We start from the raw sequence: 22,454 nt of genomic DNA, 5'->3' as shown, positions 1-22,454 counted from the left end.
ACAGGAAGATAGTGAGACTCTTTTATTTCTTCCTCAAGTTTTACTTATTAAATTATATATACATATGTATGCTGGACACATTCTTCATACAAATATAGTGGGGCAAATGCAGGCTGTATAATATATTTTCGAGTGAGATACTAAGTTTAAAAGAAAGCTTTCAACAGAATGGAAATCCAGAGATTTAATGGCAAACATGTAACTTCATGGAGACATACTGTTGTATTTTAGTTCAACAAATAATGATTAATAAAACCATAATTTTATGGAATTTATAATTTCAATATATACTGAAATAAAAAATTGATTTTTTATATTTTTTCTTTGAAGCTCAAAATTTACGAAATGTTAGGTTAAAACCATAAAAATAATGACTCAGTTATACCATCAATCATAAAGCTAAAGAATTTTAAGCTATTCTTTTTCATGTGCAAAACATTGTTTTCATTTCCATGTATGGCATAAGCTGAAGCTTCTATAAAAATATTTATAGTAAAATACAGCATAAATCTATAATTACATTTAATCAGTTTTAGAAAGATGCATCCAGTACTTACACACTGTGAAATTATTTAGAATCAGTCAAGTTTACCTCAATTACCGCTGAAGTAACAAACATATGATGTAATAGTCTTTTGTAAGCTGAATGGCATATATTCTCTCATCTACACAAAGCCCTGTAAATAACCTACAGGTTGTTAGTCATTACTTAATTCAGCATCCAAAACACTCTTTTTAGCTCTGATATTAATGCATTATGCACAGAGTACTTCAAATAACCATCAGCAACCAGATGCATTTAAAGCAATGTAAGGAAGTGTTACAGAAAATAATTCATACTTTCCATGTAAAAACCATCTTAGAATTCCCGCTATGGAATGTACAAACCCCTCTGAAGGAACTCAAAAGTCTTTAGTTGATTGTCTTGGTACAGATCAGCAAAGAATTCAGTATCTAACATAAGGTGCTCCCCAGGCCATGGCTGTAGTAAAGCATCATGCAAGGTATGAAGTCCACTATAATTTTCATCTTTCTTCTTTCAGTTAGCTGTCACATTGGCTTCCTTCTGACGTAGTCTTTCTTTCTGTTAAAGAAAGAGATTAATTATCATTCTTGTTCATACTTTTCCACCTCCTCTCAAGTTGCCATGATCATTTGGTCTAGCAGGCTGAGAAGTACTAAATAAATCACAGTAGATTTGAGTTCTAGCTAAGAAAAAAATAATGCCCTGAGCACTAAAGGAAGGCTCAGAACCAGTTTGTTACTTACTGTGGAAAAACTGAGCTTGCTTTAGGTACACACTTGTAAAATACTTTGTACTTTTAAAAGTACATAGCTCTGTGAAGACCATTGCAGCTAGGGCAAACCAGACACATTTCAAATTCATGTGAATTTAATACCTTCTCTTGTCTGGAGCCGCTTCTCCAGACATGAAATCTCCAATTAAGCATTATCTAGATTATGTTGTTTAAGGACCTCCTCCAGGCAAGTGCAGTCATTCATATCTTTGCCACCTGTCCTGCAACTGATATGCTCTGCTGGGAATGGAAATAATACACTGATTCCTTCATGTACATTTCCTTCCCTTAGACTCTTGCTTCCTAAAGATAGGGAAATACTGATGTAACCTATGAGCCTTGCACACAGACAAAGGTTTCAGCTACACTGCAAATTACTAGTCCTCTTTTTGTGTGTATCAAGGACAAAAAAAAGGAGGGTATGGCAAGGAACAAACTGGGGACTTAATACCTTCCACAACTATTCAATAGAGCAAAGACTTTGTAAGGCTTTGAAAAAACCCACACTTATCCATTAGACAAGTATATGCAGTGAGCCTCAATGCACTACCGAGCATGAAAGAAAATACAAGAGACTTCAGTGGAAATGGGGGAAGAAACCAGAGAAGTAGCTCTTATCATACTTTTTTATCTAAGATAGCAGAGCCATGCATAAGCATAACTAAAGTAAGTTTTAAACTTACATGTTGGACTACCACAGGACATAAGCTTAAAGAGTTCTAATTGGGAACAAAATCACTCTGCTAAATTCAAAGTAAGCATAGTACATCACCCTTCAACAACAGCAGAAACCTGCCATCATTCTGAATGACAAGAATAGGCATCACAAACCCCTTTCTGAAACGTCATATTGATGAACACATCGTACCAGGCTAGCTGTAGGATTGATTTTCTTCGTTTCAACTTTCTTCTCTGCAGTTAACTTGCTTACTAATTGCTGAGCCACTTTAATTCTGAAACAAAATACACAGAAAACAAATTGTTAGATTCAAAGAATTTGGAGGTGTTCTGGCTCTGCCTGGTATATACTCTGTAAGAACTAAGATTTTTAGGCACATTAGCTGAACAAACTACTATTACTGTCCGATGGCACTTAATAAAGTACCAGAAGTAGATCAAAGTACATTTTTAATCAGAGAAAGGCAAAGCAAAAGGAGGGCCTGCCTGTATTCCTCACTGAAAATGATTTCTCTGCTCTTGCAGGATCTGGGCTTTATGGAGTATCTGGGTTTTATGGAGTATCTTTCCCACCAAAAAAAGCTACAGTATCAAGACAAGAAGATACTCCTCTGAAAAAAAAAACCAACAACAAAAGCTAGCTTGCTCAATCTGTTGCATATAGAGAATATACTATTTTATTAGGCTGTTTGCCAGGGTACACCTTATAATTCCTCTGAAAACCTTGAAATTAAAGCATTTATCAGTTTTTCCTTAATGTTTTCCCTGTTGCTTTACACGGAATTGATTGACCAGCCGCACTGATGCAGCAATAGGAGAGGCAAATTAGAGCGGGTTCTTTTCTAGGGGTAGTTAAACCAGTCTGCAGCTACAGTTCAGTCTACCAAAAGCACTACTGAGATAAGTGGTAGGAAGAACATGGATCTGATTCCTGTTTCTTGCCTTTTGCTCTTAGGGTGTTGCATACAGAACCCTTGTTCCTGTGAAGATTTTACAAGAACCCAACCAGAAGTTTAATCAGGAGGAAAAAGAGAAACAGAATTTAACAAAAAGGGACTTGACTCTCCTCTTACAAACAGTGGAAAGGGCAGGGAAGATGATGTGCTAAACAGTGATAGAAAAGGGAAGCACTTTCTTGGCAATCCTAAGACAGGATCTGCTCAGCTATCAGTGCCTTTAAAATGCTGATGCTATGAACACCTACTTTACAATTCCATATGCAAAATGCAGAGGGAAAGAAGTTGTAAGTGAATTTTTACAAGGAGAACTCAACAAACCAATTTTCTCTAATGCACGCTAAATTGTTCTTTTACTAGAAAAAACACGTTTCTTGGCACTCCTGAACTGAAAATTCTACTTTCTTCTCCTATTTAATTTTTTCCACTGGCAGAAATAATTGCTATGGCCAGGCAAAAAGTATTTAAAATACCATGTCCAGTTCAAACCACTTTCGACACACTCAATTTTTGAGGAATTTTGGAAGAAAAGCAAAAACGAAAGTGGATTAGAAGCTGCAATTACTGATGTGTACTTCCTTGCTGTAACACTAGCAGCAAACTAGATTCTTTTAAAAATATAGAACACAATCATAAGTTCATTATTGTGTTTATCAGTGCTTACTACTGGAAACTAAAATTTCTTCTCAAAGCTACCTATCAGCTGAGTAGTATTAGTGTCTCATCTTCCAGCGCTTAAGAACAGGAGGAAACAGTTACACTACTTTCAGGTAAACTTACTTTCAACACTGTTTAGCTACAACATTGATTCAAGCTGCAAGTACACAAATATGAAATTACGATTCTGTACATTTTAAAATATATCCAAAGTTTTCTTAAAACTTAATTAGTGTTCCCTGTTTCTACAGGCAAACGACTAAGCAGCAACACACCATTCCATCTTTTTACAATTTCGTTAATCAGCACAGTTTACTTCTTAGTGATGGATGATAGCACCCTTTGGACAGCATGTTATTCCTCACAGCTGCAAAGTTTATGCAAAGATGATGATGTATTTCAAGTGACTGTATTCAGGTTCAGCAGAATCACACTAAGGGATCATTTTCTAAACTCTTCCCTTTTTTGACCACATTTTCTTTTCAACCACATGTTTAAAGTCCATATTTTCATCTGAACAGAGAATTCGAGGATTGTAAACTTTTAGACTTTGAAAGAAAAATTTGCCTGTCACTTATTTAGGCCTAGCTGTGTGTGTTTTATTCTATATTTTCACAATTTCTGGAGAACTTTTTTAAAAATAGAATGCATACTTTGGAATACAAACCAGAAATAAACCAGCTCACTAAAATGATTTGAATTATGTGATATTTGACTTATAAAAACAGCAGATTTTTTTTTCTCTCAGGGAAAAAGCCATCACTTTGCTAACATAAGATTAGCAGGCATCAGAAACATAAGTGCATAATTTCAAAGGAATGTAATTCTTTGGGATTATTTAAATTCAGATGGCTCAATTTTAATAAAGTAGTTAGCTCAGTAATTACACCAGTAAAGCACCTGTGCTATAATGGTGCCTTATAATTAAAAATTATTCTTTGTTAAACATGGACAGGGTACTAGGACTGGCTACTGCCCTTGGAAATACTATCCCTGGAATAAGTACAATGAAATAGTTTGAAAATAGCAAATTTTTTTCTTCCTATCTCAGTATAAAATAGCATGGATGGACACACTAGTCTGGCCACACTTTAGAGATGTGAAGAGAAACTGGGATTGAATCTAACAGATGTGAAATCAAGGAAGAAGAAAGGGAAACAAATGTCAACAGAAGTGTATCTAAAACAGGAAAGCAAAAAGGGATACAAGTGTGTAGTAAAACATGCTAGGAAAATACTGTCAAGGACACTTTTGAACAGAGATCACTGCGGAGGACAGAGATCAGAAAGGGTGGTATGACAGCTGAATCACAACACAGAGATAAAAGATACGCAGGTGCTAACTTAGCAAAGTGACGAGGCCAAAAATTAAGGAATGCAGGTTAATTATGCCTTGAAATCTGACCAGCTGCAACATGTGCTCAGAAGGAAAGTTGCTTTCCTTCAACAGTGAGTAAAAGAGGTCAACATCCCTTAATGAATAAAGAAGATGAGGTGTCAACTGTGATACTGAGTAGTATTGCATGTTACCACATAACATGGAAACCAAAATTGAATGAAATTGTCAAAACAATGTATTTTAAATAGGAGAACCATGAGTCCAGTATTGCATATGGATCTTTACTATAAGCAATGGGAATATAACTGGATTTTTCCTGCCTCTATGTGACAGGTGTTGTCTTACCCTATAAATTGCAAATCAGGCCTTGTAAATTAGAAGATATTGGTGAAAAATAATGATATTTTTTATTCAAATTTATTATTTTTATTTTGTATCTAGGTACACAGAAACTAAATCTAAACATAAGCCTGCATTTATTAATAAGTTTCCTTTATAAGCTCATGAAAATAATTTTTGTCCTCGCACAAAAGATACTATTATCAAGCCAGGGATTAACCAGATAAACTCATTATCATTTTCACCCCTGCTTCCCATTCAGCTCAGACAGAAGGCATGAGCTGGAACAATCCATGCTCTAAAGCCCCCAGTTAAGAAAACCAGAATCCCTTCTAAAAACCCAGTTGCTACTCATGTATTTTGAAGCTCTGCTGTTTTGCAAAGACAGGGACCAAATATATGGTTCTTTCTCAACCTCTTGATATTCTGGAATAATCCATTCAGTCCATCTGAGCTAGCCACTAGCAGATACCTAGGAGCATATAAGGACAGCCAAATTATACAGTGATAATTCTCAGAGTATGTTCACATGTAGAAACTTTCTTCATATGTTAATAGTCCTTCATGGATTTTTCTAATCTGAATTTGTACTGTCACCATTTTTATATGGACCATGAACCATGAGCCTCCAGCCTGGTAATGCTGTAGGGCTCATTGATCAAATTTTCTCACAAATATGTTGCCTTTTTCCAATGCTGCAACTGTGAGCACAAGGAACTCCCAGCATAAATCCATAAAGTTACCTAAGGTTCTTAATGATCATATTTCAAATATTTTCTTAAAACTCATTTATGCCGTGATTCCAGTCTGCTTTATTAGACCATTAGTTTAACATCAAATGAAATAAACAATGTCGGTTACATGCATCTTTTGGTTTTAATACAGGCAGATTTTATACGTGGATGATGCCCTATTCTGTAGTGTTTGACTAACTCAGGACAGTGTTCTACCATAGTACATCTTGATCAAATAGGCTGCAAATCAAAGACTTTTACTGACTGTCCTTGTCTTAGGTAACATATAGATGATGCACAATAGATGTAGAGAAATCAACTATTTGAATCAAAGCATAAAATAAAATCTGGTCTTTAAAAATATAGTATCTTGAAGCAAAGATTACTTCTTCTACTTGCTCACTGTGATATCGAAAATGAAAATATAATCCTCTAGTTCCTATGTGGCAAGTGTTTTTGTCAAAATTCAGTCATTTGTTAGGCACAAGATATTCTCATAATTAGCTTAATCAATGGTTAAAAATATTAAATATTGTACTGGCCAGTACTGCTAAGAGATTCTGCAATTTACATGTTATCTCTTATGATGATGTGGTGTTACAAACAAGGGTTCTTCAGACTTACTCTTTTCCTGCGCAGAAATGGAGTGCAATGAGCACAATTCATTCTGTTTTTAATAAACGGAAGAGTTGGGTAGAAAGCTATAGCCACCTTTAATTTACTACAATAAACAAAAATTAGGTGAGCACAGCTCAGTGCTTTTTCTTTTTTTATGACATTTCCATCTTTACCATTAGCTACCTGCACTGCTACAATTAGAGCTCCTACTTGTCAAAACTGTTACTGCATTTGTGGCAAAAAAAAAAAACCTCACCATATCTTTTTTTTCACCAGGTTAAGGTGAAGCTATCAATATGTTTTGTGCTAGAGATTAAATTCCAGAACAAAGAAAGCACTTCTAAAAAAGAACCTTTTATAGAAAGTACCATTAAAAAATAGGACTTTTCTCCTATTTTTAAGATGATGTAATTCTGTTCATTAAATAATAATCATGTCTTCTCCAACTACTGAGAGAAACTTTGATTCTCTTTTTCTGTTCTAAATTCTGACTCATAAAATCTGTTCAATCTGAAAGAGATGGCTTAATCTAATAAGGTAACTATTGTAGTAACCTTAGCTTTGTAGTGTAATCAGTGTGTCAAATTAACAGCAATAATCCCTTTTTATATCTAATTATGTCATATTTCAAGGCTAACACCAATGAACAGCTAATGATAATATCTGTCACATTTCTTTTGCAAAACATACAGTCACGGTTTGTGATGAAACTCCTCACTGCAAACTATAGTATTTTTCTTAATTTATAATTTTTCCCTATATTCAGAGTTGTCTAGGATATCCTCTTAAAACGTACTTTAATAGACCTTGAATCCTTTAATGGATTTAGAGAGGTGTTCACGTATATGTAGTTTTTATAAATACATATTTGTTTTTATTCTCAATTCACAGACATGCCAATGCAATCTACCATGATGTAAGTCCCTTGTTGCCAAAAAAAAAACCCAACCCACCTTTGTTTTAGCCTTCAATTCAGTTATCATCTCAATGTTTTATAAACAGAAGGAAGTATAAAAGGAGTTATGTACTTGGATGCACAGACATACTGAATTATAAAGCTGTCAACAACAAAACTGGGGTTTAATGCAAAGCAAACCAAAACCACGTCTCCAACATTTGGCGAGTATTACAGTGTGTTTCCATTAAGCGGCTTTTCAGAGATGAAGAGGTGACCGTCAAAGCAAATTTTATTGTATTGCAGTTGCATTCTAATATTGAAGGGAATACTAAGCCTGAAAGAAAACTGTCATCGGTGAATGACAGAAATCAAGACAATGACATCAAGAAAACCTTTCAGGAATATGGTATTGAAAATTTTCTTCATTTTATGTTTATACTAATTTATATATCATATTATGTATCATATCTAGTTTTGTTATCTATCTGTAGCTGCCTTGCATTCCTAATTGGTGTGCAAATTTTGTCCAGGAAAGAGACAATGACTCAACTATATTTTGCAGGCAGCTGATTTATTTTCACGGTAGGTTAAATGCAGGGCAGCTCAGTTAAAGTGTTTCCTCTCCTTTAAGAAAAAGTCTCATAGAGGTCTAATTAGATTTCTACAGTTGTGTTACATTTGGGAGCCTAGTAGTTTTTACACAAAACAGACTCTTGCACCTGAGGCTGTCATTTAGTTCAAGGCGGTATTCTCTTTTTTTCTGAAATTCAGAGACTTTAAAGTTGTCTGTTACACAACACAAAGTAGTTAGTTTTTAGTATAAATTTTTTAGTTTGGAATCTTATTTTGACCTATTTCTACTGCAGTAAGTTTTAAGCTAATAAATTTTTAATTATGCCTTTGCCTAATGATAATTCTGGATATTAAAATTTAATTTTGACTTTTCAGAGCCGGAATTATTGAGAGACAAATTATAATCTAATACTAACATTCCTATATGAATGCAAACAATTAAATACATTTTTAGATAACTCTGTGACTAATTCAGACATATTTTATGCTGAATTGATGCATCTCCTGAAATTTGCAGGGTAATCCAATTGTAAAAATGTTCACATAAGGATATCAAAGCCTCAGTTTCAGAACCCAAGTTTGAAAATACTGACACTGCCAATTCTTCGTCTTTATTCTTTCAAAACAAAATAAGTGGCTCATGATAAACAGATATTTTTTATTAAATTGCAATCTTTAAAAATGCAAAACAAATAGTGCATCCAATTAATTAGCAGTTAAGGAAGACACCTGTCCATTCCTGTCATACTAAGGTTTTTAGTTACCAATGTGCACAATGAGTCTTAGTTTGCTTTTATGAACAGCAGCTCACCAACTCCTAGTCTCATACTTTGTAAAACAGAACCTTGAAATGGTCATAGCTTTACAGACCATTTTCAGGTGATGAAAATAGCTTTTCCATCACTCTAATCCACTGATTTCATGATGTTCTTCTTTTCAGTAGCACGGTACAGGTCAATTTAAAATGATGAAAACAGCTCTTCTGACATTCTAATTTAATTCTTATGCAAGGCTCCTTATTTCAGCAGCTCATTGTCTTGACAAATCACCCAAATTCTGAATGTAAAGGAGGATGAATTGTTCTTGTGAGATTAATAAGACTTTGTAAAAATAATTTGAAGTGAACTCCGAAAACATAACACAGCAACTGCTGCTCTTCATTCTACTAGTATTGCCTTACACTTACGAATAGGAATAAAAGTATTCATCAAAGCAGCTGATAAATTATTAGTGCTGCATTTTTATTTGTAGATTTTATTTATATAAGGATTAAACCATGAAAAATTCCATGTAGGAAGGCTAAGAATATAGCAGTTTACATCCAAACAAAAATTTCTTGCATATTGTATTAAGAAAGTTATAAAGTTATGTAGTGTTAAAACATTTGCAAGGCATTTTATATTAATTTTTTTTGAAGGGATCACTGTATGCTATCAGTAAGGTCCTAATTACATAAAAAGGAATGGATGTATGGTCTGGAAATCATTTTTTCTTTCCTTGCTTACTTAAATTCTATTCTTCCTAACTGCTTTTGGTACAAAACCAAGTTATGATTCATCAGAAAATATATCCCTGAGATGATCTTTGTCATGATTATATCTACTTGTGAGTGTTCACTTTATACAGTTTTTAATGTGTAAACCAAAGTTGCATATTGATCTAGACACACAGAAATAACAGATTCTTTGTAAGTTTTGCAGTTACCAGCTTCTAAAATCAATCTAATCATTACATAGACCATACAAAAAGCTACAATTTTCAAGTGTTTAAAACCTGTAACATCAGTAAAACAATGTAGATAATTGGAAATTTATAATTTCTACATCTTGTCCTTTAAAAATCTACTTCTATATGAACCTAAAAGCCCTACTGATTTGGAGAAATATGGAAAATGTAAGTGTAAATGAGTTTACTGCTTTAGCAGATACTATTCAACACATTGTTTTCTAAATCTGTGTCAATTTGGAATAAGCACCTGGATTTGTATTTCATGCTGAAAGTGATTAGACCATTCTCTTCCAAAGCATGAACATGCTACCACTTTTTAGGTCTTTTCAAATTAATTGAGCTATGGTAGCATGGTGCACTTACAGTGAAAATGTTTTTTTCTTTGTAAAAGATTTTAAGCATTTTTAAGAAAATCACTAAAATAACAAGGTTTTTGACTTTTTTTTTTCTTTTTCACTCTAACTAATAAAATCAGGAGACTCTGGTGAGATTTAGCGGCAAGTGGTTTGATGTCCTCAGCAGGACACCAAAAGTCAGAAGTAGTGCTGTAAATTCAGTGTGGGGCTTCAACACTGTGCTAAGTGTGGCCTGAATCTCTGGGGCTTCCCTTTGATGCAAGTGCAGTATATTAACTGGAAAAGCATTCACTTTTATTTGTCTGTACTGTCTGCGACAGCAATATCGCCTCATTTAGGCTAGTTCAACATGAAAATGCACAGAGAAGCAATCTGTTACAAATTAGCACAGCTCTCCTTTCATTTTACTAGCTAGTAATTGGAAGGGGTTACAAAAGTGTAATTTATCAGATTATACGTGTTTATCTTTTTGTGGGGACAGCATGCCTTTGGTGAATTTTCCTACAAACCCTTAGGGAATAATCTTTCCTTGATGTCCATTAGATCTGAAAGAAAACAATGACGCCTGTGAAATACAGGAGTATAATTTGTTGGGTTTGAGAAGGAACAGTTTCCCAGACATCTAAAATGGTATTAATGACTTTATTAGAACCTTACCGTTCCTTAGAAATGCTTTTGCTCTCTCGTTTCCAAATGGTCTTGAAGTCACTGCAGAATTCATACCACACCATGAAAACGTAGTTTGGTGTGATCTCCTTCTCACCAGGCTTTGGCTTTATCCCAAAGTATCCCACTATTTCTTCAAAGCTACAAGGGAGGGAAAAAAAAAACAACTGTCAACACATAAGCCCACTGGGGAAACAGTTTCTCTGAGATCTGGCTCCTGATTCAGTAGTAGAGGCTGGTAATTAATGTAACTTCCCCTTAGCCTTGGAAATCTTAGCAGCAATTCATGATGAGTATAACTAACCTTCCAACACCTACGTCATTCCCAGGAGAGTAACTTGACGATGCATGAGCCATCAGAAAGATACGTCACACAGGCAAATCATGGACATTCAATTTTAATGAGAAAAAAATAACTCCTTGCATTTCAAGAAATGCTATATTTTATCTACTTCTTTAATTTTAATTTGCAACAGTCTATGAAGATCTTATTCTTCCATTTATCTTTTCTGAAGGACTATGGAAGAGTCACATGCCAAGTCAGGAAAAAGTCTCCAGGCTTGGTTAAAAATAACCCTCAAATACTTAGGGAGAACTGGGAGTAGCGACAAAAAAGCCCACAGACAGTGCAGCAGTCAGTATGCAAAATTTTTACTGAAAATAAACCACATCCTTCCTCGTGTCAATAAGCAGATAATTTTATGAAAATACACTGCCAATATTTTAATGCTTTTTTATTTTATAACACGGTTACTGAATTGCTATGAAGCTGGATATTTTCAAAGTAGTCTCTTATTATACTTCTAATAGCATTTTTAGTGATTGTGCATTTTTAAGCTTAGTGATATGGCTTTGTATAAATAGAATTGAATGATTCACGACTAGTTACTTATTGAAACAAGCCAAAAGTACATTAACTTTTGCAAAGGTTGAATAATTCTTCTCTGCAAAGCAGATGGACCAATCCTGAAAGATTTATTGACAGTTACTAAAAATAATGCTATAATTTAAAAAGGGAACAGTCTCTTTCAAAATAACTTAAAAAATTATTTATTTTATTTAAGCAAAATAAAGTTATATTCTTCTTTACAGTTGACAATAGATTCTAAATCTAGACCACAGGCAGTGTAAATATTGAAAATAAAATAAATAAAAGGTATTTTAAAGACTTGTAAGGAGTCCCCAACTATTCCAACAGATGTTACTTAAGCAACAGATGAAGCTGCAAAAAATATTTCTTTCTTAACTTCTACTTGCATTTGCATAGTACACATTGCACGTTTTCATACAGAATTGCCATAGTTACGGTCAATTTTTTTTGCCTTAGGTTGAGATTCAAGCTTTTAGCTAGGCTTGAAGAATGTAAGTAGCCACCAAAAAATAGAGAAGAAATACCCCAAAATAATAAAGTACTTCACAAAGTAAAGAACACACTAGGCAATATACTCTGTTTTTTTTTTTCTACTTAAAAGATGGATACAACCCTAAAAAAATTAAAATAATTTAGACAATCACATAGTTAGAACAGTTCATATCCGCTAGGCAATGTAATTTCTACTACATTCACATGGGCCAAATATTCTTCATCTGTTCATACCCCTCTACTAAGATAGCTGATCCAGGAACAGTAATATAGAAATCTCTTTTATCTAGAAATCTCTGCTCAGATTTGCTTCATGTAACAGCAGCCCTGGTAACATCGTGCTCTCTTCTTCCTAACAGAAGCCTTCTCCATCCCAGCTGTAGCTGATACAGTTGTCCCTGCTTGCTCCAGGATTCTGAATTCCTATACACTATCATTCTGCCTTCATCCTGACATGTAACTCCTCAATCCCTCTTCATGTTTCATCTTCAGCCCTTCCCCCAGTAGGTCTGTTCTGCTTTCAACCTGCTTAATCTGGCTTTCTGGGCTGCTTTCTGACTTTCAAAACTCACAAATATTTTTAGCAGTAATTTGAAAAAGTGAACATTTAGTTAGCAACTGAAAAACCCAAACTCCATTTCAGACAATTAATTCCTTAATTCATCTGTAAATTAAGTGCATCTCCACACCTCGGAGAGTCTACTCTGCTCCAGAAAGGCTACAAACCACCCAGGATATGAAAGAGCCTGTGCCATAAATGGTAAGTTTTGACCTAGGTAGAAAGGAAACAAGCCAGGCGCCACCCTCGACAAATGAAATGAAGAGCTAAAGACCTAGCTCATGTCAGTGAAGACTCCAGCCAATTTAGGCACCTTCTGCAAGCAAATAGCAACAATTCACCAAAGACTTGAACTGCATTTGGGAAGTGCCTATCTCTCCTTTCCTGATTGTCCAGGAAGATTAACCTAGGTGTCTCAATCAGATGGAATGACTCTGGGTTTAGAAAAGTAACATTAAAACCCAGACTACCACTAATTTCCCTTTAGCGACCACAAAGACAAAATACTGACAAGAAGTTAACAATTAGTTTACCCTGCTTGATTTATAGTAGCTCCATAGCTAACACAACATTTAATGCAGATCCTTCACTCTCACAAAACTAATTTGTTTAGAAATACTAACTTATTAAATATTTTACTATCTATCTAGAAATCAATTTCTCTCCTCATTTTTCGCCTCTTTGGCCTAACTAAGGCACAGATAATCAGGTAATAAAACATTAGGATTTCACCAATTCCTCAGTATACTGCATTCAGCAGGATAAGGGCTGAAAATGTTCATTGACAATGGAATACATTTTTAATACATGTAGTAGTTAATTAGATATTACTATATTCTGTTAAAACTGTGATTCAGTTCAATGTTGACAGTAATTAAAACCTCAAACATAGTACACTGTTTGGCTAAAAAATCAACTGAACTTTTTCCTGGAAGACTATATGAGAATTTTTCAGAAAGCATATTACTTCTTTGAAGCACAGATCCTTTTTCATATTTAATGCAATCCCTAAGATCAATAATGTCTTTGACCAAAATAAACTGTTAGAAAGCACTAGCAAAAACCTTACCATTTTTGTGCATTTTCCAAACTACTCTCTTCTTTTTTACGTTCTTCTTTAGCTGCCAATGAAAAACATTTAAAAGATATAAATCCCCACCTTACTGCTTTAGAGATTCCACAGATTAAACATCTTTTACATTTAAAACTGGTTAGGTTGTATACTAAGTATAGTAAGTGTGATAAAGGTTTGCTAATATTCAATTTTTATTTATTTCTTGTACCCAAATGAAATGCACACCAATAAAGTGTATCGGATTTGAAAAGTCATTTAAGATCCATAATATAAAATATAGTCGTAGACATTAATCTGAAGAAAAAGCAAATAATTAAACTTGGCTTTCAGATTTTTAGAAAAGAACATTAAGTTGTGTATGTTTATTTATTGTTGCAGACCAGAACTTACAAATTTAAACCTGGTTTTGCAGCCCAAATAATTGGAAGTTCAATTGGAATTGAACAGGTACCAAACACAGTTAACACCAACTGTTCCATATAGCTATCACATTTTGTTCAGGAAGCTGGAAAGTGAAAACACATGTACTAAGTTTTAAGTGTATGGTATGTACATGATTTTTTCAAAAAGCAGAGCAGAGTTTGAAATATGATTAGTCAATCTGAGACCCTCTGTTACAGAATCCTCATACAAAGTACTTAAAAGAATTTGATTTTCAAAGAATGGGCATTTCTACTTTTGAAAATGTTTTCTGACCTGGGTAGTTAAGCAAAAGCATTATTTTTTATTAAACTGTTGATCATTTTTTCTTAATACAGTGGAGCAACTTTAGCTGCGGCAGAATACCATGCAAGTAAAATAATACTAACACAGAAGTTATTCCTACCCCACATCAGAAGAATCCTGTGAGCGCAAATCTTAATATAAACAGAATTCAGACACTTCTTTATACAAAGATAAAGAACTGTATCTTTTTGCTGTCCCGTCTATAAGAGTGCATTGTCTAGCTGAAATACAGTTACAAACTTGAGTTCACAGACAAGGCCACTGCAAAATTTATCCAGAAAGCTTCCATTTTGTTACAAGGCTACTGACACACAGGTTTGTACAAAGAGACAGTTAAAATAATTTAAAAACTGGATTACTTCAGAATATTTCTTGTTAGCAAAAGAAATTAATTTCAACTCATATGTTTTCCTATATTGAGCAAGAGTTCTGGAGATACTTATTCAGGTTATTTCAGCATGACAAAAGCTAGAAAGAACACTGAGTGGCCTTTGCAAGGAAAATGATTAATTCTATACCATTAAATTCTCCGCCTCAAATCCTGGTGGCAAGTCAGCTACAACTGAAATAGGTAAGGCAGCTCTGATTTACTGCTTTCATCCTAGGCTCCTGAGAAATTCAGCTAACGTTAACCTACTGTACTTAATTTATTATTTCCACATCCCTTTCTTTTTATATCATTAAAAATAAAAAATATGGGTTGGAATTCTGATGGTTCATCATGACACAAAATTAACTACATATAGAAAACCAAGAATGGTTAAAAGCTGAACTGTGTATAAAACTTTATGATTCCATTAATAATTCCTTTCTGGTTAAGGAAATGAAAAATTATTAGGTAAGGCAAATCTCCAAACATTCACAGCTACAACAGAAACTGAATATCCTCAGGCCCCTGCACATGAACAAGAACACAATAAGTAACAAGGACTTAATGTATGCTTATACATTTATAGTTAGAAGATAAGACCTGACTTACTAGCTTTTATTCTTCTAAGAAAAAAATAAGGTAAGATACAGGAAAGAGATTTTTAATTTGTTATAGAAAGTAGAAAAAAGGTGTGACTTCTAGGAAGGAATACACAAAGTTTACATGAATATAATAGTGTGTGTGTTTGTGTACCAATATAAGGGAAAAAAAGAAGGAAGAAAATAACAGTCTTTTCCGTATTTTTAACTGTAAAAGTCTACTAAGGAACTGCTTAAAAGCATTTATTTGAAATTTAGATGTTAAGACTTGCTAAGAAAACAAATTAACAACTCTATGCAACAAATTCTAAGTAAATAGGAGTTACAAATACCACATAATGTTCAAGACAAGAAACCAGAGGAATTCTCTAGTCTTCCATACAATTTCTAAGTAACCTTCCACTCAGAATTCTGCTCTTTTCCTCCTCTCCACAACCTGCAGTGAATAACACTATCAATGCTCCCAGTAATGTTTTCCATGAAACTGGTTTTCCTCAAGAGCCCTCAAAACCCCATTGTCAAAATATCAATTATCATCTTAATTCATGGAATTACTGCAGGCAATTAAAATGAACTATGTAAATTAAAGAACTTGCACTTTTTTATTTCTCTGGCAACACCATCTTTGCTTGCTTAGAATTTCCTTTTTGCTGAAGTGGGATCAAATAATTCTTTCATCTGAGACGACATGTTTGATTTCAGTTTCCTCAATTTCCTTAAATTAAGAATGAAATAACAGCCATACCATATTGGCATAGGGATTCATCTAGGCTAATATCCTGCCTCTGGCAGATACTGAAGCAGGTACTCAGAGTTAAGGACCAGGACAAACACATGATCCTTCTTCCCCTGAGTGTTTCTCTGACTCTGTAGTTTATACAAAATGCTTCCTGCACTGGATGCCATTTCAATGTAATTCTCAATGGATTCTCTCCCAAAAACTTGCTCATTCTCTGCTTAAGCTTTTATAAGCTTTTTAGCTTCCACAGATTGTTGTGGGAAGTGCTCTATAGCCTAACTATATCTAGCACATATTGTTTGTTTTGAAATAGACTCCTGGTATCACTCAGTTCTGCATACTGGAGAAAAGCATGACTGTAATCAACACTGAAATACAGTGACTATTGGCATTAGCTTTTTAATAAGCTAATTTCCTCACTGTCCCCATTAATTGAGCACTGATTTGGTTTGAAGCTAAATTCTGGTGCTTGCAAACTGATTTCCATTAGGAGAAAACTAAACAGGAAGGTCCACAGCAAACACACTCCGCTACTTGATAGGGACAAAAGGACAAAAATAATGCTTAAGCCTTCAGGCAGCCTTGAAGCCTGTGAGATGGACATGTTCACCTCAGATTAAATCTAACTCAAAGCTTACATCTCTACTGCAAACACAATGGCGTCAGCCTCTACTGCTCTGATGATCCAATCCTACTGCACCAAATTATTTCATAACGTAGACACAGGTATTCTACATTACATGCATACATATTAAATAGAGGCCCTTCAAAATCACTTCCCATAAGCGGCATCTGGTATGGAGACACCCTTCTGTCTGTTGTTGGAGTCATTAGACTTAGCTAGCTCTGAAAATGACAGGAAACTATGAAATGTAGAGTTTGCTGTCTGGTCTCACATCTAAATGGAAGTTCTTAATATGCTCTACTGTTTGGATTAGTTCATATCCTGAATAAAGTATCAGATCCTGTCCTATGTCAAGCAGACAATCTTAATCAATGTATCTTCTTTGAATATAGATACAAAAGCCAGGATCAATTAAGAATTTCTATGTCTTTCTACAGACAAGAACTTTGAAAGGAAAAGAGGTATTTACAAAATATGCAGTTCTAATTTGCTGTAAGAATATTCTTTTCCACTAGAGATAGATACAAACCCCGACAACCAAAACCTAGTGTTATTAATCTTTCTAGCTACCTCAAAGAATAAGAGAATAAATGGACTATGATACTATGAATTTTCCTTAGATATTTCTGGTGACTTCTTTTTACTGAAATGCAAAAATAAGTGTTTGAAGTCATCATTTTATAATGATTCTGAGTGAAACAGTACTAGAGTGAAATGGTAACTCCCCTTAACTTATTTCTTCTACATGTTCTATTTGCTGAGGATGGACCAGCATGCCAAACACCATTTCAGAATGAGAAATTACCAGAAAATATTTATTTTTAATGGGTCTAATATATGCATAGCAGCTTCCATTTACAACAGAACTGAGACCTCTTCATGGATTGGACTACTGAAAAAACGAAAAAAAATACTGGATGATGGCACAGACTGAAAGCTGGAGGTCAGTAACTAACAGAGGCAAGCACAAAATGGTGAAACTACTTGCTCTAAGAAGGGAAGACAAAAAAGAAAAAATGGGTAGACACAACGGCACAAAAACTTAAGTTACTTCTGCCCCTCTAGTGAAAATTTTTAATGCTTACTGAGTCTGACTAGATAAATTTTCTGTTATTTCTCTCTGACCTTAAATACATGAAATCATGCAAGAAGGATAGTTTACAGAAGCCTACTGATCTAGTTGTACCCGTTAACAGCTTTTTTATTTTTTCAGTATCTTACTATTTTCAGAATTGAAAGCTCTGGCGCATAACTTTTTGTAAGTTTTTGTAGTGAAACAAGGAGGCACAAAATCACAAAATGGAATATAGAAACCTTTAGAATTAGATTTAAGTTAAGTTTGATGGCTTTGTAACAGTAGCAATGGAAAATTACTGAGGTGCATGATACATAGAGAAAAATATAAACAGAGTACAGCTAGAAAACATACTGAGAATTCTCACAAGATAAATCGTTATAGTTGTGACATAGTTTTAAGAAAAACAGTCTAGAAGAACAGGACACAGGGATAAGGAGTATCTGGGAACCTCAGGTGTCCAGGATGGGCTACAGTTAAACTAACTGATAAGGAGGATTATTATGTCTCTGGTGCTAACGAACCAATTAAACTGGTATGAGCATCTACTGCGCATGCTTCAAAGGCTGCCAGAAGTGATGAAGATTGTTGGAAGAAGTAAACGACCCTCAGAGACGACCACCACAATTCTGTACGCATGCGGGGAACTTTCTGGAAAATAATGTAATCCATACGTAGCTTCATGAATATGTATGTATGCCCAGTGACTATAAAAGGACAGCTTGTGTGGCAACGGGGAGACACACGTTAGGAGGAGCTATCCCCCATGTCTCCCGGCACCGCAATAAAGAATACCTGCTTGTCAGCTTGAAAACTTTGTTGGCAAGTTTGTTCCTGGAGTTTTCTCCGTATCAGTAGGTTTTCTAAGCATTCTGGAGCAATGACAATCTTCAGAATAATGAGAACACTCAGGCCACTAAGAGTTAGGATGAAGACATTAGAACTCTTTGTTTTATATTCCAAGACTGAGTTCATGTGGTTCAAAAACTTATGCTTCATGAACTTTTAGAGACTGGTAAATTATAGGCTTTTCTGTAGGGGAAGGAAAAAAAAAAACACCTTAAAACAAGGGTTTTGTTTCCCTGCAGAAGAAAACAGGTCTTTTCTGGCTCATGTCTTCCAATCAGCCACAGTTAAGACAGAATCTAGGATAAGACATAGACAAAAAAAAAAACAAACAACAAAAAACCTGAAAACAAAACAGCCAACCAAAAAGCCAAACCAAACCATGCAAAACCAAATCAAAACCCCTGATGACATTCCTCTGTGAACTTTAGAGAGCCTGGACAGAGGCTGTTTAAATAATGACAAAAGATTATTATGACATTTTCTAGGCTCACAGGAATTCACCCTCCTTATTAGTCAAGACTAAACCCTCTTAAGAAGGCATGCTGAAAGGTAGTCATAAGATGAAACCCATCCTAGAAACATACTAGCCCTTTAATCAAGGGTTGAGGAAGAAAAGTATATCCTCCAGAGAGGTTCAGTTGTGCTGCCTTTTTCCAAAGTGCCATATTCTATGACATTACTATGTGAAGAGAACAAGCTCATCTTATTCTCAAAAGACCTTATTTTCCTGGTCTTTTTAAAGCATAAAGACATACCAGTATTTGATAACAGAGATCTAAATTCTTAGAAATTATCCATTGCTGATATACTTGGGTATCAGAAGCTGAACTCAGAAGACTCTATGGGTAAGAGTACGCTATATATATATCCATCCTCAAGTGCAATTGTCATACAAGGGAAACTTTTTAATAACCCTATTTAATCAAAGACCATGTAGAATGGAAGAAAAAAACTCAAAGGCCTTCTAGGTGGGTAAAAAGCAATATAGATGTTCTCTGGTTTTGTGTAAGATTCTGGACATGCTTAAGCTCCCATGCCATATAGTAGTACAAATAACAGCAAGGGTCAACAGCGAGATGAATTTAGCCTTCTTTGATTTTGCTTTCAATAGATCTGTTAACACTAATCTTTCTAAATAGACTTAATTTTTACGAAATCCTTTAAAAAAACCTATCTGGACTACAGGTAATAACATGGAAACCAAAATTTTCATGGCGGTGCGCATTCTAGCACCTGGCAGTTTTTTGAGCTACAAAGAACTATCATGAGCAATTTAATGAAAGTGTGCTTTCCTAATGATTGTTATTTTAGAGTAATGGCAGCCAATAGCTATGTAGTACACAGCACTTGCTCTTTTGTCCCCTCTCCCCCAGTGGGATGGGGAGAGAACAGGAAGAGCAAAAGTGAGACAAACCTACAGGTCACGATAAAGACAGTTCAGTACATGAAGAAAAGGGGAACTAAAAACAAGTGATGCAGGACAATCACTCTCTACCTCCCACAAACTGACTGATGCCCAGCCATTTTTTGAGCAATGCCTACCTCTCCCAAAATCCTTTCCCCTCCTTCATTGCTGAGCATGACATGACAGACATGGCATATGCTTTTGGTCTGAGTCAACTATCCAGGTTGTGTCCCTTTCCAACTATTGACCACCCCGGTCTACTTGCTGAGGGGACAGAATGAGAAAAAGAGAAAGCCTTGACAATGTGTAAGTGCTGCTCAACAATAGCCAAAACACTACTGTGTTATCAATGCTGTCTTAGCCACAAATCCAAAACAACTCCCATACTGGCTGCTGTGAAGAATATTAACTCCATCCCAGCTGGACCCAGTACAACAGCACATAGTTATACAGGAAACTCACTGTAGATGAATACTAAGATTTAGATCAATTGGATCATTTGGACAGTTTTTATGCATGAAAATCAAGTCTATAGGGTTTTTTACCTTCAAAATGTCCAGACATTTGATTTATCATGTTAAATGATCTGCAGTTTCCAATGCAGTGTGACATTTTATTGTTTCGCTGATGACAGCAAAGCAAATTTCATGGGGCTAACAATTTATACAAATTGTTCATAAGTATCATCAACATCAATTTAATCTTTTTATTATTCATGTTATCATACTATCTAGAAAAAGATAGAGCCCTGCAGAAAAAGGCCATGAATAGAATACATTGTAAACGTTATGAATTGACACTTTGCGTACCATAACACATGAAAATTTATTTCATTACCTGACACTATCAGAATCTACTTTCTTGAAATGTGAATTTCAAAGGAATAGAAATCAAAATAACAGAATCTTTTAAACTAATTAATAAAGTTCAAGTGCAAATAAACAAGTATTCACAATAATACACATTAGTGCAAGAAGATGTGAAATCAGAAAACAAATAATTCACTTGGAATACAATGCATTTTGAAAATGGCTTAACTAACAAGAATAAGTTTGGTACTGAGTATGGAAATTGGTGTTTTAGAATTGTTAAAGACACAGAAACTTAATTTCTAATCTACTCTCATATGCTACTGGAATGAAGTCTTACATTTCATACAGACTGATTACAAATTTAGAACTGTTTTACTTCTTAAAAACACATCTTACAATAAAGCATATAGCAACAGAGGGTATAGAAGTTCTCATAAATTAGGTACACACAGTAAAAATTAATTTTGCAATTTCAGACATTTATACTTTTGACTCTGATTATTGAATAGGCTTTATAAATAACCTCAAAAGGTTTTAGCAAATTACAAAGTTTCAGAAATTCTAGAGGAGGTGTGTATCCTGTTCTAGGCAGAGATATACTCAAGAAAAATAGACCTACCTAGAGCTATACATAAAATCTGAATGTTCTGTTTTTTCTACATTATAATATTGAGTTACTTCTAACATAACTCTATGCTTTGAGATATAATATTAAAGTTAGCTCTATAAAAATAGTTCTTATTACTTAATAATTGACTTCATATATAAAAGTAGCAAACAGGAGAATATATAGAGTGTAAAACATTATTCATTTGCTTTTTATTGTATTGTATTAATTTCAAATTTTAAAAATACATACCTAATATGACTGCAAATTATTTCACATGGCTAGAGTCCATTATTCTCACATAGAAGCATTTTCATCTTATAAAAAAATATGTAAATATTTCACTGCATGTCCAGTATACTGGAATACAAAAAAATCCCCAAAGCAAACAATGTCACACCTATCAAGAGATCTTTTTTCCATGGTGTCCATTAAGCAAGATCTGGGAGCAATGGAATCAATGAAACTTGGCCTACTGTGCCAAATCGGTATTTTAGAGCTAGTTCCCAGATGGATTCATTAATGATTAATTAAGGGTTGAGTTCATGATACAGCCTTTTTCTCCTTGGAAGGCCAATAGGGTCACTCTTGTCTATTTAGCCACATATTTTTATTAAGTTTTTAGGAGCTTAGTATCTTAGAATCTCTTAACTCTGTCACATTTGGTCAAAATTGGCCAATGCATTAAAAATTATTGGCAGGGGAGCAATCAACAGGCAGTGGGATCCCATAAGCCTTGTTTCCTTTACCTCTTCTCTAAATTAGAAAATATCACATTCTTAACATGGGATTTTGCTATGCAATTTTTTTT

The 22,454-nt window shown here is 34.5% G+C and overlaps 1 protein-coding gene across 6 annotated transcripts in view; it reads right to left on the bottom strand.

Annotated features, from left to right (window-relative positions):
• Positions 1 to 391: 391 nt before the first annotated feature.
• The window catches only part of FMN1 (formin 1), a 188,004-nt gene continuing 165,941 nt past the window's right edge, over positions 392 to 22,454 (bottom strand). For all 6 annotated transcript variants that reach the window (XM_061463381.1, XM_061463385.1, XM_061463384.1 and 3 more), the window contains 4 exons: positions 13,831 to 13,882; positions 10,831 to 10,980; positions 2,167 to 2,251; positions 392 to 1,084 (listed from right to left, as the gene is read on the bottom strand). In XM_061463381.1, the coding sequence (XP_061319365.1) occupies positions 1,040 to 1,084; positions 2,167 to 2,251; positions 10,831 to 10,980; positions 13,831 to 13,882 (332 nt within the window). In that variant the 3' untranslated portion in view covers positions 392 to 1,039. The remainder of the gene's footprint in view (positions 1,085 to 2,166; positions 2,252 to 10,830; positions 10,981 to 13,830; positions 13,883 to 22,454) is intronic.

The sequence above is a fragment of the Pezoporus flaviventris genome, unplaced genomic scaffold, assembly GCF_033815535.1.
Source record: "Pezoporus flaviventris isolate CSIRO_AGI_PZ_B2104156 unplaced genomic scaffold, CSIRO_AGI_Pfla_v1 ptg000036l, whole genome shotgun sequence".
Lineage (NCBI taxonomy): Eukaryota > Metazoa > Chordata > Aves > Psittaciformes > Psittacidae > Pezoporus > Pezoporus flaviventris.
Note: the sequence above shows the minus strand (reverse complement) of the source record. Positions and strands in the feature narration are given on the sequence as shown.